The 13,572-nt window shown below is 36.9% G+C and overlaps 1 protein-coding gene across 2 annotated transcripts in view; it reads left to right on the top strand.

Annotated features, from left to right (window-relative positions):
• The first annotated feature begins 2,464 nt into the window (after window positions 1–2,464).
• Window positions 2,465–13,572, top strand: part of LOC129249374 (FAST kinase domain-containing protein 1, mitochondrial) — a 12,681-nt gene continuing 1,573 nt past the window's right edge. For both annotated transcript variants that reach the window (XM_054889162.1, XM_054889163.1), the window contains exons 1-6: window positions 2,465–2,869; window positions 2,930–4,242; window positions 4,317–4,465; window positions 4,520–4,799; window positions 8,438–8,588; window positions 8,678–8,801. In XM_054889162.1, coding sequence (XP_054745137.1) covers window positions 2,528–2,869; window positions 2,930–4,242; window positions 4,317–4,465; window positions 4,520–4,799; window positions 8,438–8,588; window positions 8,678–8,801 — 2,359 coding nt within the window. In that variant the 5' untranslated portion in view covers window positions 2,465–2,527. The remainder of the gene's footprint in view (window positions 2,870–2,929; window positions 4,243–4,316; window positions 4,466–4,519; window positions 4,800–8,437; window positions 8,589–8,677; window positions 8,802–13,572) is intronic.

Raw genomic sequence — 13,572 nt, 5'->3', positions numbered from 1 at the left:
TCGCCGACCCTCTTCCACAAGTTACAATTTGCACCAAAAAAATTTCGCTTTATGAATACGGTCTAATGCTGGAATTCTTTTAAATAAACCTCGTCTTTCAATTGACTCATGAATCTTTAGTGATAATATCTCTGTGTTTTATTTTTTATCGTTAATAGATTTATATTCAATTAATCGTTTAAATGTTTGTTTCAAAAAGGTTCAATAACGATACCTTACTTTAGTACAAATACAAATTTAGAATCTATTCACCTTATTCCATATCTTTTCATCTAGTATCGAAACTTTTCGTACCGCAACATCTTTAGATAATCCTTCGAAAAGCATCCTAACGTAAACGATATATAGAAATTATCGATATATCTCCAAATAGAGTTGCCCACTTTGATTAAGGCCTGTCTAAATATAGTTTGGACGTCGCGATGTCGTTCGCTTCGCGGAAATGGGTGACCATGAATATATTGTTACGAAGTTCTTACATTTTTATATAAATAAAACGTGTCATAACAATTCCTCTAAGCTCAATCATTGCATTTCATTCGCTCGATATTTGTTGCCAGTCGGTTCTGGAATATTTGTGTGGCAGTGTGCAACTCTGTTTAAGTGGGATCTTCTCGACTAGACAACGAATTCTTCGATCCAGATAAAGCCGATCTCGCCATGTGAACTACTTTGAATTTTCCCTTTCCACTTTTCTATTGCTGTAAACACCCCGTCTTTCAATCTTTTAATGAACCTTCTCAGGATGATCGCCGTTTTAAATAAGCCCCTTTGTTTCTTTGGTTTGGTGGAGCATACACTTCTGGCCACTTAACATACTGAAGTAGTCTATAACAACGAGTAAATATTTATTGCCGGAGTCACTAGTTGGAAACGGGCCCACCACATCCCTGACCATTCGCTCAAATGGTAAGCCCGCGTTGTATTGCTGTAATCTTCCACGACTTCTCTCCTTTGGACCTTTCGCTGCTATGCACACCCCGCAATTTCGAATCCATTCGGCAACTGGTTCTTTGCAATTTATGATACGTTCACATATAAGTTGATCATCTACTTTTTCGTGCTTAACTCCCAATCCGTAATGGAAGAGCGAGATTTTACACACAAAATTTTTCTCCCAAAATCTAAAACTATAAAATAATCCTAGATAATAACCCAACTTTTTGACATACAACTCTGTTTTCTGTGTAATAGATCATTATTTTTACGAGTGTAAAGAAAAACGTCAAAGTAAAAACTAAATAAAATGGATACCGGCAAAGAAAACAGGTTTGTAGACATAATTCTAATAAAATTTTTGTTAGATATTATTAACTATGCATTCATATAACTGAAAAAAAGCGTTATTGACTCACGTGTGTCCTCTTATTACTTATTATAAAATGTAATATCGAATTTCGAATGCGCATTGCTGCCATAATTTTTTGAAACCTCAGTAAACGGCGCTTACGGAATTCCTCCATCTGTTTAGCAGCCAATTAAGGAATTAAATTAGCTATTCTTCTCCTTGTCTTTTCTTCATATTGTCAATAATAATTAAACAAACCAAAAATACCGAAATATTCCACCAAAACAATTTCTGTGAAGAAAAACCTTTCACAACAGTATTGACAGCTGATTGTCAATTTTGCAGGTAATCTGCCATATGAAAATAAATTTTGTGTCTTTATTGGTAATTAATGCATATGTGAACGTACTTTTACATAGTAAAACCACTGCTCAATCTTCTCCAGCGCTTTAATGATACCCACATGACCTCCCCTTGGCCTATCATGGAATACCTCTAGCACGGATGTAATCCTGAATTTAGGAACTTAGGATGATTACATATATCAGACTTTTGTTTACACAAATGACTATAATGATTATAAATTTCAGACATTTTACAGAATGTCAAAAAATGCTTTTAAGGAGTTTATAGAAATTTTGAAGCCGACTATTCCAAATCAAAATACTAACACTGAAAATCAAAAACATACTTCAAGCGTACAGGATTTTTGAGGACTCTGCTGTACGAGAAGCGTTGTTGTTGTTGTAGCAGCATAAACATTCCCCGTGCATATACGAGGAATGCTGCTGAAGTGACAGTCCTTGGCTGTATATAAATCCGGGTCGTTTCGGTTACGTAGAACCGACTGTCGTGGGAGCGTCATGCTGCATGCTTGCTGTGACGAGTATGAGTAGCTGACGACTCGTGCGCGGTTCGCCATTTGAACGCAATTGTGCGACAACGAAGCGTCGCATGCGCTACGATGACGATACGACCCGGTGCCGAAGGCCCAAAAAGTGTACTCAAAAGAGAAATGTCATGATAGTGGCGTTGCGTACATTTTTACTAACTTCGATAACAAATACCTAATATTTTTACAAGATCTGGTAAATTGGTTCAGGCAATTCATATAAAAAAATTATGGCATCTGGCATTTTTTTAATTTTTATCAGCTGTTTATTATGCCGTATCCTGGGCTTAATACGCTTTAAATAAACAAGTATTTTTTACTTTATTTTTGATATAAGACAGCAAGAAATGTTTTTGAGTCTTAGAACAAGACAACTTAAGTTGTTTGCTCGTTTCTATCAAAATGGTGAATGCTTGTATATTGTGAATCGGAACGTACCCTTGTATAAACGCTACAGCAAGGAAATAAGGCGCGGATTTATTACATATTCTGCCACTACCAATAAAAATAGAGGGATATTGACAGAAACTCTGTGGAACAGAAGTGGTACTGCATTGGATGATAATGTCAGTGAACCAATAGCAGAATCTGAAACTGAAATTTCAAATTTTAAATTCAAGTCGCTGTTATATGACGAAAATTCAGATGAAGTTATATCGGAGCTTAACTCTTGTAAAGATGAGAAGCAAGTAAGTAAAGGTTCGATGGCTAAGCAGATAATATCAACTTATTCTTAAATCTTCTTTCAGTTGCTCCGATTTATAAAGGAGTCTCGCCAAAGATTAAACCATCAACACTTTATCCAGTCAATTCTAGTCCTTAAAGACTTGTTTCATGGTTTTAGGAATGATGATATAGAAGAATTATTAGGAGAGATATTAAGTGGCTTGCAACCTCATATACAAGTTATGAATATCAAAGAGCAAAGCTGTTGTTACCTATATCTGCGTAGATTGGAAGTTTCAAACACGAATGCCTTTATGCGTCAGCTACTATTGGAGACATTGAATAAAATTATAACTACATCAACAGATAATCCAATCGCCTTGCCTTCACTATCTCGCCTCGCAGTTGGTATTAATAGTGGAAATGACTTCCACGTTCCTTCAGTGTGTGGTCCCTTCATTCCTCATATAATGTCTCATATTCAACAATGTAATAATGAAGAAGATTTCCGCTTGCTTTCAATATGTCTGATAAACCTACAATCATTGATCACTATAGACATTTTGGAAGAATTTAAAACAAAATTAGATGTTCTAATTCAAAAGGGAGCAATTACGGCGCAATCTCCAAAAACTATTTTAAAGTTGCTGCATTTGTTGAATTTGCCGGTGTGGTCACAACGAAACGGCAGACATATTCGAGAACTTTTGATTCTATTGCAACATAATTTATCAAAGCTGAATATCTCGGATCTTAAAACTGCAAGTAAAATTTTCGGTTATCATTTAGAACCCGCGGCTTTAATTGATACTTTAAGTACATTGATGAAGGATTTAGTTCAAACTCAACATAAGACTGACGTTCTCGCTGCATATATGCCATTTTTAGAAACACATCGACGAGAGTCTATAGAAGATATTTTTAGAAATTTGCTATCAACTTCAGAAACTTGGCAAAGTTCTTATGCTGCTGGCGACTGCTTTCAAATAATTCGTTCCTTAAAGATATCTGATGCAAAGATATGTGATGCTTACTGGAGCAATGTGCTAAACTCATTGGAGAGAAACCCCGACGAGAAATCTAATTTACGATTCTTAAGGCACTGTCATCGATATATGCATTTTAATAATAATTTGGGTGGAACATATCGATTTATTCCTTTGGAGCGGCGGCTGTCCGAATTGACTATGCAAGCCATAGAAAACGATATAGCTGGCCGATTGCCCTCTAAATTTGCCCGCTTAGCCGCTTTTACATTGGCATATGGGCATACGCCTTTTGACTGGAAGAAGTTTCCCAACACATTACTTTCTAAGATCATATCCATGGCCAACCAGTTTAGCGTAATGGATTGCTTCTTTCTAAGTCGTGGCATTCACATTGCTTTGGAATTAAGGTAATTTGCAATCTATGTTTTTTTGGTTTAACTTATATAAGAAATGAATAAACGAATCCAAATCTATGTTTTAGATTTCGTAATAATATTCCCGCTGTACTAAAAATGCAGCTGGCCACCTTAGATAGTGTACTAACAGACTGCGTTGGGCGACATTTGGAAAACAAGTTTTTGTCAATATTTGATTTAAATACTATCGTGCGAACTCTTGGATATAGGAAATGTAAATAAGAATTCTTTTTAGCTACTATTGGTTGTTTATTTTCGTCTATTGCAGCTTTAAAAAATGCAACTATTTACCATGAAGCATTGGAGCGGTACAAGCATGTAGATTATAGTGAAATAAATTCACGCACAATACGGGAAATGGCATTCAATTTCAACGCCTCAAATTGTACTGCACCCATTGCTTTAGAGGCAATGTTCACGTACCTTGAAAAGCATCATGAACATGTAATTGGCGATACTGTGGAAAAGGTTTTAACCTGTGCCTATAATCTTGGTTATACCCCACAATCGGAAACTGTACTTCATACAGCCGCTTTGGTTTTAAAACGGTATGTATTGCAAACTAACTGATTGTAGTTAATAAGTATTCGAAATTTCAATTTTAAATTATTTTAAATTTTCGTTCAATATTGATCAATACTAATTTAGCACGTATGAGGTTTGCTATTTATATTTCTAATCTAACAATGGAAAAATTAACATTGGTGGTCGAAAACGGTTTTATTGTTTTTCAAAATATTCGTCATGATGATCAATACATTTTGCGTTGATTTGAATCAATTTTCGAAGCACTTTGTGCGAGATGGAACATACCTTTTTACCACCCGTCATACTACTGTCCAAGGATCCTTCAATTTCACGGTATGTGACTTGACGATCTTGCTCAATCTATTTCCGCACAGTATCGTTATTTTCTGGCACAACAACTGATTTTGAACGACCGTCCGGAATTCACCGGCGAACGAACGGCGATCACGAGAAAATTCATTGTACCAGTTTTTTACTGTTAAAGGATGATCGTAGAAGGCGTTACCTTCTCAAGTGATCAGGTGAAGAAGGACTTGGTTTCACTTGGTGTGTCCAACTGGCGCCGGTTAGTACGAGAAAGAAACGACTGGCACGCTTTGTTTAACATAACTAAATCTAACTAAAATCGCTTAAGCGGTTATTGTGCCAATCAAGAAAAAGAAGGAAAGGTGCTCGCCGTATAATCATTTTAGTTTAGTGATGCATTCTTGTCTTCTTAATTCACGTCAAAAATTGAGCAAAATAAAGTAGCCGAATGGTTTGGTGCGTGACTAGCATTCGGAATTCGGAGAACGTTGGTTCGAATCTCCGTGAAACACCAAAATAAATAAAACGTTTTTCTAAGTGGTCGCCCCCGGGCAGGCAAACCTCCGAGTGTATTTCTACCATTGCAAGAAAAAGCTCCTCGTAAAATAATATCTGCCGTTCGAAGGTGGCTTAAAGTGGTAGGTCCTTCCATTTGTGGAACAACATCAAGACGCATGCCACAAATAAGGAGGAGCTCGGCCGAACACCCAAAAAGAGTATGCGCGCCATTTATATATATATAGGTAGATACAGGGTCCGCCATATAACTTTACGGAATTGAAAATGCTATAAAAAAGAAACTACTCAATATTTTTCCAAACTCTTTTTTTTATTTTGAAGTACAATCCTTCCGGTTAATGATGGAACACAACTTCATTCATATGACTGCCTCGGCTAGCCATGCACTATCCCATACGATCGGTCCAATTTTTCAACACATTTTCGATTGTATGCGGCTGTATTTTAGCTATGACATCGCGTATGTTGGTCTTCAGTACATCAATTGTTGCTGGTTTGTTGGCATAACATTGGTCTTTGACGGCACCCCAAAGATAATAATCCAACGGCGTCAAATCGCAGCCCCGAGGCGGCCAAACGATATCAGAATTTCGGCTGAAAATGCGATCTTCGAAGACAGTGCGCAAAAGATTGACCGTAGCATTCGCTGTGTGGCAAGTAGCGCCATCTTTTCAAAGTAATGTCGCAATATTTCCCAGCGTTCTTTGAGCGTATACACAACCATTTTCGTTCAGCGGAAGAATAAAACTAATTTTCTGTCAAATCAGATGACAGCTATGTGTTACCATTCTTCAAATAATACCTAGTTCAAATCCGTAACGATAGATGGCCGGCCCTATACATTCCCTGAAGTGTAAGCAAAAAATTTTTTTTTTTCAGGGAATGACATTTATGAAAAATATGACATAAGTTCTTTTGACACTTATTTATACGTATAAAAAAGGAAATCTTGAGGTTGCGCTTGTGATAAGAAATAATTTGAAAAAAAATTATTCGCTAGGTTGATTTTTTATTATTGTAATTTTTGCAAATTTCGGCCCAGGTATACTGGAAAGCTTTCGGGTGCGTCACAAACAATATTCTTAAACGTTTCTCATACCAAAAAATATTGGTGTAGTCACAGTAGGGCAATACTAAATATTTATTCAGTTTTTTTTTTAATTTACCCTAAGAATAATAAGAATTGCCGCTACGCAACTACGATACAATATTTGAAGAGTCAAATATTAAATTTATGAAATATATGCAATCGGCGCTATCACTGAATCCATCGTAGGCTTGATAGTGGGGAAAATCTATGAAAGTTCTATTGCCGAACTCGAATAGTTAAGAACGCAAATTCCAAATTCTCTGAGTCGCATCACCGTAATCACTTTTAATGTGAAATCGTAGACTTTCGTATAAAATTTCCACGACACGGAAAATTTGAGCATTATTATTCCTTCAATCGCAAAAATCATACATTAAAATTTTTTATATTTGGTGAAATTTGTGTAAAGATGTCCACAATTTGGCGCAACGATTCACATTGTGCATAAAAAAGTAGTGAGAGTGTAATTGCAAAATGTGGAAAAGCAGCTTTAAAACTAGCAAAAAAAAAAAGAAATAGCTATGTAATTAGAAAATGGAAGGTTTAGCTCAACATTTATGCTTTGAATTGACATTGTTAAGGGTTTCGTCGGGTAAAAAGGCCTATTTTCAATATTTTTTTTTTTTTCTATGTAAACAGTTTTTTATTTAATTTTTCTGTCTTATAGATACATATTTAAAGAATAATTTCTGAAATTTTCAAAAAAAAAAATTAAAACTCCTCCATTGTGACGTCATTTCCGGTGACCCCTCGATAAAAAGGTGCGTCCGTGTTGTCAGCATAACTCCTGACAGGATCATCAAAAATGAAAAAAAAACAAAAATAAATGTTAAGACCATAAACTCGTGCTTGAACGAAGGAAAGAAAAAAAGTTAAAATTGGAATTTTGGCAGAAATTTTTCCAAAAAAAATAAAATTTCGGTCAAATTTGCTTGACATTTTGTTTTAATTAATTGAAAAAAAAAAAACAAAATCCTTCGTTCAAGCTCGAATAAATTGTATTTCGGACACCTGTGTAAAATTTCGTCAAGATCGGTTCAGTAGTTTTCGAGAACATTTGACAACCGACTTTGAAAAAACGGTTCCAAGAAAAACGCGTTTAAAGTTTTGAGTAACAATAAAAGTTGCTTGGAGCGCACACCTTCCAAGGACTGTATCTCCGAAACTATTATTCGGACCGACTTGAAAATTTAGGATAATAATCTTGGATGTAGAAATTAATAAGCCAAAAAAAAAATCGATTTTTTGAACCCACGGAACCCATGTAACCCCTTAATGGCTGTGGAAGTAAACTTCGAAATAAATTTCAATGTGGGAATTTATAATGAATTTGAAATTAAAATCTATGCAATGTATATCTATTTCACCTACATCGCCATTCGAGGTTACTGTTTGCATTCTTCAACACCTAGAAATTTTAAACGAATTTATCTCCTAATCAAGTACAAAAACAAAAGAAGAAGTTATTTTTGTTAAAAAAATTATCTGAAAAAAATCCCAAAATCATAACATTAAATCGCAAAATTTTTATGTTTACTTTTGCTTCAGCTAAAAAAGATATGGGATTTAAATCTGGATATGAACTTTTCGATTTCGGTGACACCAATTTCATCGCCTTCGCAGCAGGCATTATATTCGTTGCTTTTTCGAGATGGATTCAGTGATAATGTTGAATACCTTTTTATGTACATAAATCACGTACATACATATAATATATATATTTAACTAATTTCAACTCATTAGGGACTTCAAGCATATGAGTGGATTGTCGATAGTGCAGGCATGTTTAGCGCTGAGTTACTACAAATCGATGCCAAAAAGTCTTATCGATATGGTGTTTTGCGTCAAGTTCATTCAGCGAATAGAGGAGGAGATTCATATGTGTTACTCAAAGGTTTGTATTTGTAATTATTTGTATAACCTTTTAGGTATGTATTTGTTAATACAATTATATTTAATTTAAATATTCTTAATCGGATACAGGCAACATATCCAGAACGAGTACTTAATTTGATAATGCAATTAAACCGCACCATCTGTCTGGATTACCCAGAGGCAAATATACCCTGGTTTCAACAAAACTACCTCGAAGCACAACTCAGTAAAAGTAAGTTAATAGTCATGAGTAATTTACCTTTACTCCTTTCTCCTATTATTATTTATTTTGGAGCCTATGGCTGCCGGTTGTTTTGGATGCTCTAATTCAGTCTTTCTAGATAATAACAACTCAAAAACCTCTCGGACTCCTTCTAAGTCCATCTTTGTTTATGTTTTTCAACTTCTGAAAATAAGTTTCTATTTCTTAATTTGTATTTTGGTTCATTTTGTTTTGATTTCGCAGAAATGTTTTGACGTTAGAACGGAGACTTTCCAAGTCCTTTCTATGATCAATCACAATTCAGCCATAATTGAACCTGGCAGCACTCCAAGTAGTATAATTTTAACATATATAGGTTAATATATACGAGTTGTTTTGCATGTAAATCGACATTTAAGCGATTATTTTTCTGGAACTAAGGGGTACAAAAGAATACAGCTGTATATAACGAAATAGCTTCTCATAGTAGCCGCGGCCGGACATCATATTCAATAAATAAATGATATAAAATTATCTTGCAGATTATAATACAAAACAAAAACATTCTTTTCAACTATATATTTATGTTTTGTATTCGCGTTCTAACTTCCCAAGCTCTTAAAAAACACCCGATACTTACCCCTAAGTCTTATGCCTAATAACAACTAATCGTAAGTCATAATATAATGTTTATACAGGTGTATAAGCTTAAATCCGCTGATTGCTCGTAGATGGCGTTAGTGAGCATATCAAGTTACCATAGAAATGCCATATTTTTTTTTGCATGGGTTCGACACCTGTTTACATCAATCACTGCACATCATCAGTGATTTCATACAGCAACACACTTTTTTCCTTGCGTAATCATGTCTAATTTTGTGCCAAAAAAAGAGCATGTGCGGGAAGCTCTACTTTTTTGCTTTAATTTGAAGAAATCGGCTGCCGAATCGCATCGAATGCTTGTGGAGGCCTATGGTGACAGTGCATTATCGGAAACAACTTGCAGAGACTGGTTTCGTCGGTTCAAAGACGGGCATTTTGACTTGAGTGACAAGAAGCGTGAAAATCGGGCCAGAAAAGTTGAGGACCATGAATTGCAGGCTCTTTTGGATGAGGACGATACCCAATCGCAAAAAATGCTTGCCGAGCAGTTAGGTGTCACTCAACCAGCCATTTCCATGCGTTTACGTGCCATGGGAAAGGTCCAAAAAGTCGGAAAATGGGTACCCCATGAATTGAACGATAGACAGATGGAGCGACGCCAAAACACATGCGAAATCTTGCTGGCTAGCCATAAAAGAAAGTCGTTCCTGCATCTTGTGGTGACTAGCGATGAAAAGTGGATATACTTTGAGAATCCTAAACGAAAAAAATCATGGGTCGATCCCGGCCAACCATCAACTTCTTATCAAGACCTAATCGCTTTGGACGCAAGACGATGCTGTGCGTTTGGTGGGATCAGCAGGGTGTCGTTTACTATGAGCTGTTGAAACCTGGTGAAACTGTTAATTCTCATCGCTACCACCAACAACTCATCAAATTGCGCCGTGCTTTGCGTGAAAAAAGGCCTCGTTATGAACAAAGACATGAGAAGCTGATTTTCCTCCACGACAAAAACTACTTGGAGACAATCAATGGGGAGGTGCTACCTCGTCCCGCTTATTCACCAGACCTGGCCCCTTCGGACTATCATCTGTTTTCATCGATGGGTCACGCGCTCGCCGAACAGCACTTCGATTCGTACGAAGACGTCCGGAAATGGCTTGACGAGTGGTTCGCCTCGAAAGATGAAGAATTCTTTTGGCGTGGTATACACAAATTGCCCGAGAGATGGGAAAAATGTATAGCTAGCGCGGGCAAATACTTTGCATAAATTATTTTTTTGCTTTCTATAAAAAAAGGGTTTTTTTTTACTAAAAAACAGCGGATTTAAGCTTATACACCTGGTATATATTATTAATTACAACTTCCTCCTATTTGTGAGGTGCGCCTTGATGTTGTTCCACAAATGGAGGCACCTACAGTTTTAAGCCAACCCCAAGCGGCAAATGGTTTTAATGAGGAGCTTTTTCATGGCAGAAATAAACTCGGAGGCTTGTCATTGCCTGCCGACGGGCGACCGCTATTAGAAACAACTTTTTCTTAATTTTGTTGTTTCACAGAGTTCGCCGAATGGTAGTCACGCACCAACCATTTGGCTACGGCGGCCGCCTGTATGTTTATGTATGCTAATTATCTCGCTTTTAGCTTAACTTTATAATCCGCAAATATCCATACAAAACTCCAACTTGGGAATTCTGGATTTAAAGGGTTATTACGATAAATTTCGGTATGCAATTTTGTGCTTTCGCTTATTTTCAATCATTTATCTGAGTTTTGTAAATCAGAGGAGCCACATCGAACGAAAAAAGTAAACCAAAATGGGCACCTGTTATTTTTTATTGGCCTTAAATAAATTCATCATCACGTTTTGGCACAAAACACAGTTGGTGTTGGCATATTTGATATATTAAAAGATTCAAACTAAAAATTAATAGTTATCAAAAACATAGGCATATTTGATAAAATCTACCCCGATGATTGTTAAGAAAAATGTAGTTCTGAATGTTTGCCTTTTTGCATGTAAGGTACATCGAAAGGTGCGAAGGTTAGGTTAGTTTAGCCTGGTTGGCAAGAAGCCACGCATAGACCTTTTGGTCCCTAGCGATACCAGATGGAAACCGACCTCTATGAATATCTAAAGTAGACATCATGTAGGATGTCAGCGCTTTTGGCGAATCTAAGTAGAGCTGGGAGCTCCGCTTTTGAGACGTCCTCCAGACCCTCGAACAGTGGGGCTCCCAGGCATTCAGTGGGGCTCCCAGGCGACTAGTTTTTAACCCTTTGCACTCGAAGTTTTTTTTGAGTCATATTACCAGCAACTCGAAGCCATTTGAGTGAAAAGATCATATTCACATGTAAGTTCATGATATACGCATTGAAAGAAAGTCATCGTTGAATGTTATTATTTGTTTAATTGTTTATGGATACAAATGTTAGGATATATAAAAAAAATTATAAAATTATTACATTTTGTAATCTTCCAAAGTGTGATACCTCTCGAAGCAATTGCCAATATGTAATCTTGGCTTCTCTAGACAGGTATCATGTAAAATAATGGGTCTGCCGTCTTTCGCCTGGAATTTTTCTATTCGAACACACTACACAATCTTTCTTGGTTCCAGAACGTATAATATGTAGGTGGTTGTTGAGTCTGGCCTCCGTATTTGGTGTGTAACTGTATTCTCGAGATGTGCTGTTTTGTCGGAAATTCCCAATCAATTGGTCCACCAACAATTTTACAAACTTCAAGTGTGTCATTGGTTTTTCATTATTTATTTTTTTAACAGAAGTGTACAATATATATGCATTTACCAACAGCGAAATATCCTATAACTAATTTTTACGATTTGTTTTTGTTCTCATGTTAAAAACTGAAAATTATTTCCATTGTCTCCGTAGCGGAGCCCTCGACTTTGAAGACGAATTTTAAATGGCTCCGCTCTGGAGCCCTCGAGTGCAAAGGGTTAATAATGCCGGACAAACGCATAGAAGGTGTTCTAAAGTTTCCTCAACATCCTCTCTGCATTTCCTGCATCTTGTACGCATGTGCAGCCAATAGATTATGACCTGTTAGCATACCTATGATAGTTCTGCAGTCCTTTCGCGAGAGCGTAAGTACGAATTGAGTCAGTTTTTTTGTCGTTAGTTCTACACATGACTTTTACTGTTTTGCATGTGGTTAGATTAGTCCACCTAGCTTCCACTCGCCTTTTCATGTGGTCGTCCATATCATTGTGTATTGTGTTTAGCGGTTTTGGTATGTCGTTGTCTTGCTCAAAAGGTAGTCTAACAGCACTTTTTGCTATCTCATCTACTATTTCGTTCCCCATAATGCCTTTGTGACCAGGTACCCAGTAGATATGCAGCCTACTGTTTGCGGCTAGCCTTTCTATGGCCTCCCTGCTCCGTCGAACATTTTTAGACTTAATACAGCTTATTGCTTTTAATGCTGCTTGACTGTCCACGTATATATTAATTGTTCTAGTGTAGGCTAGCTCCGCGGCTTTCCCCATAGCAAAAACTCCGTATAAAGTTTTAGAGCCGTATAGATGTGAAAAGTTCTATGGCCAGGCTTCATGCCTTTGTGCCATCCCTCCTCTTCAATTGTTGTGCGAAACCTTCTCTCCCAATTAAAGTACGGAGTAATGTAGTCCGTGCAACCTGAGCTCCACTTTCCTATTGAGCTGTGACCGAAGGTTCTGCAGGTGAATACTCCAGCAGCCACTAACCTCCCCGCGGATTTCGCTGCCAGATTTTCCGACATAAGATCAATAGGTGGCATGCTGAGCATCATTTCCAGCGCCGCCGTTGGAGCGGTTTGCATCGCTCCTGTTATACACAGAGCAGCGAGTCGCTGAATCCTTTTCAGTGGCATTAAGTATGTCAGTTTTCTTGTCGCAGTCCACCATACAGCAATATCGGTCTAACTGCTGCCGTGTAGCACCAATGCATCAGAGAAGGTGACGAAAGTCAAGCAAGAAAGTTTTTTTAGCAAAAGTTATCAAATCTTTGCTTTTGACTACTTTTTTTAGATTTTGCTCTGAAATAAAAAGTAGCTTTTCCAAGAGGACATCACGAATTTATTAAGTAGCTCAAGATGCCGATACAGGGTGAAAATCACAGACATCTTACATCACCTTTAATTATTGCTTCATGAAATAAATGGCTGCATTTTGCCTTCTGATTACTGGAGGACAAT

Source organism: Anastrepha obliqua, chromosome 5 (assembly GCF_027943255.1).
Source record: "Anastrepha obliqua isolate idAnaObli1 chromosome 5, idAnaObli1_1.0, whole genome shotgun sequence".
Taxonomy (NCBI): Eukaryota; Metazoa; Arthropoda; class Insecta; order Diptera; family Tephritidae; genus Anastrepha; species Anastrepha obliqua.
The sequence above is the reverse complement of the archived record's forward strand: the minus strand, read 5'-3'. Positions and strand labels throughout refer to the sequence as shown.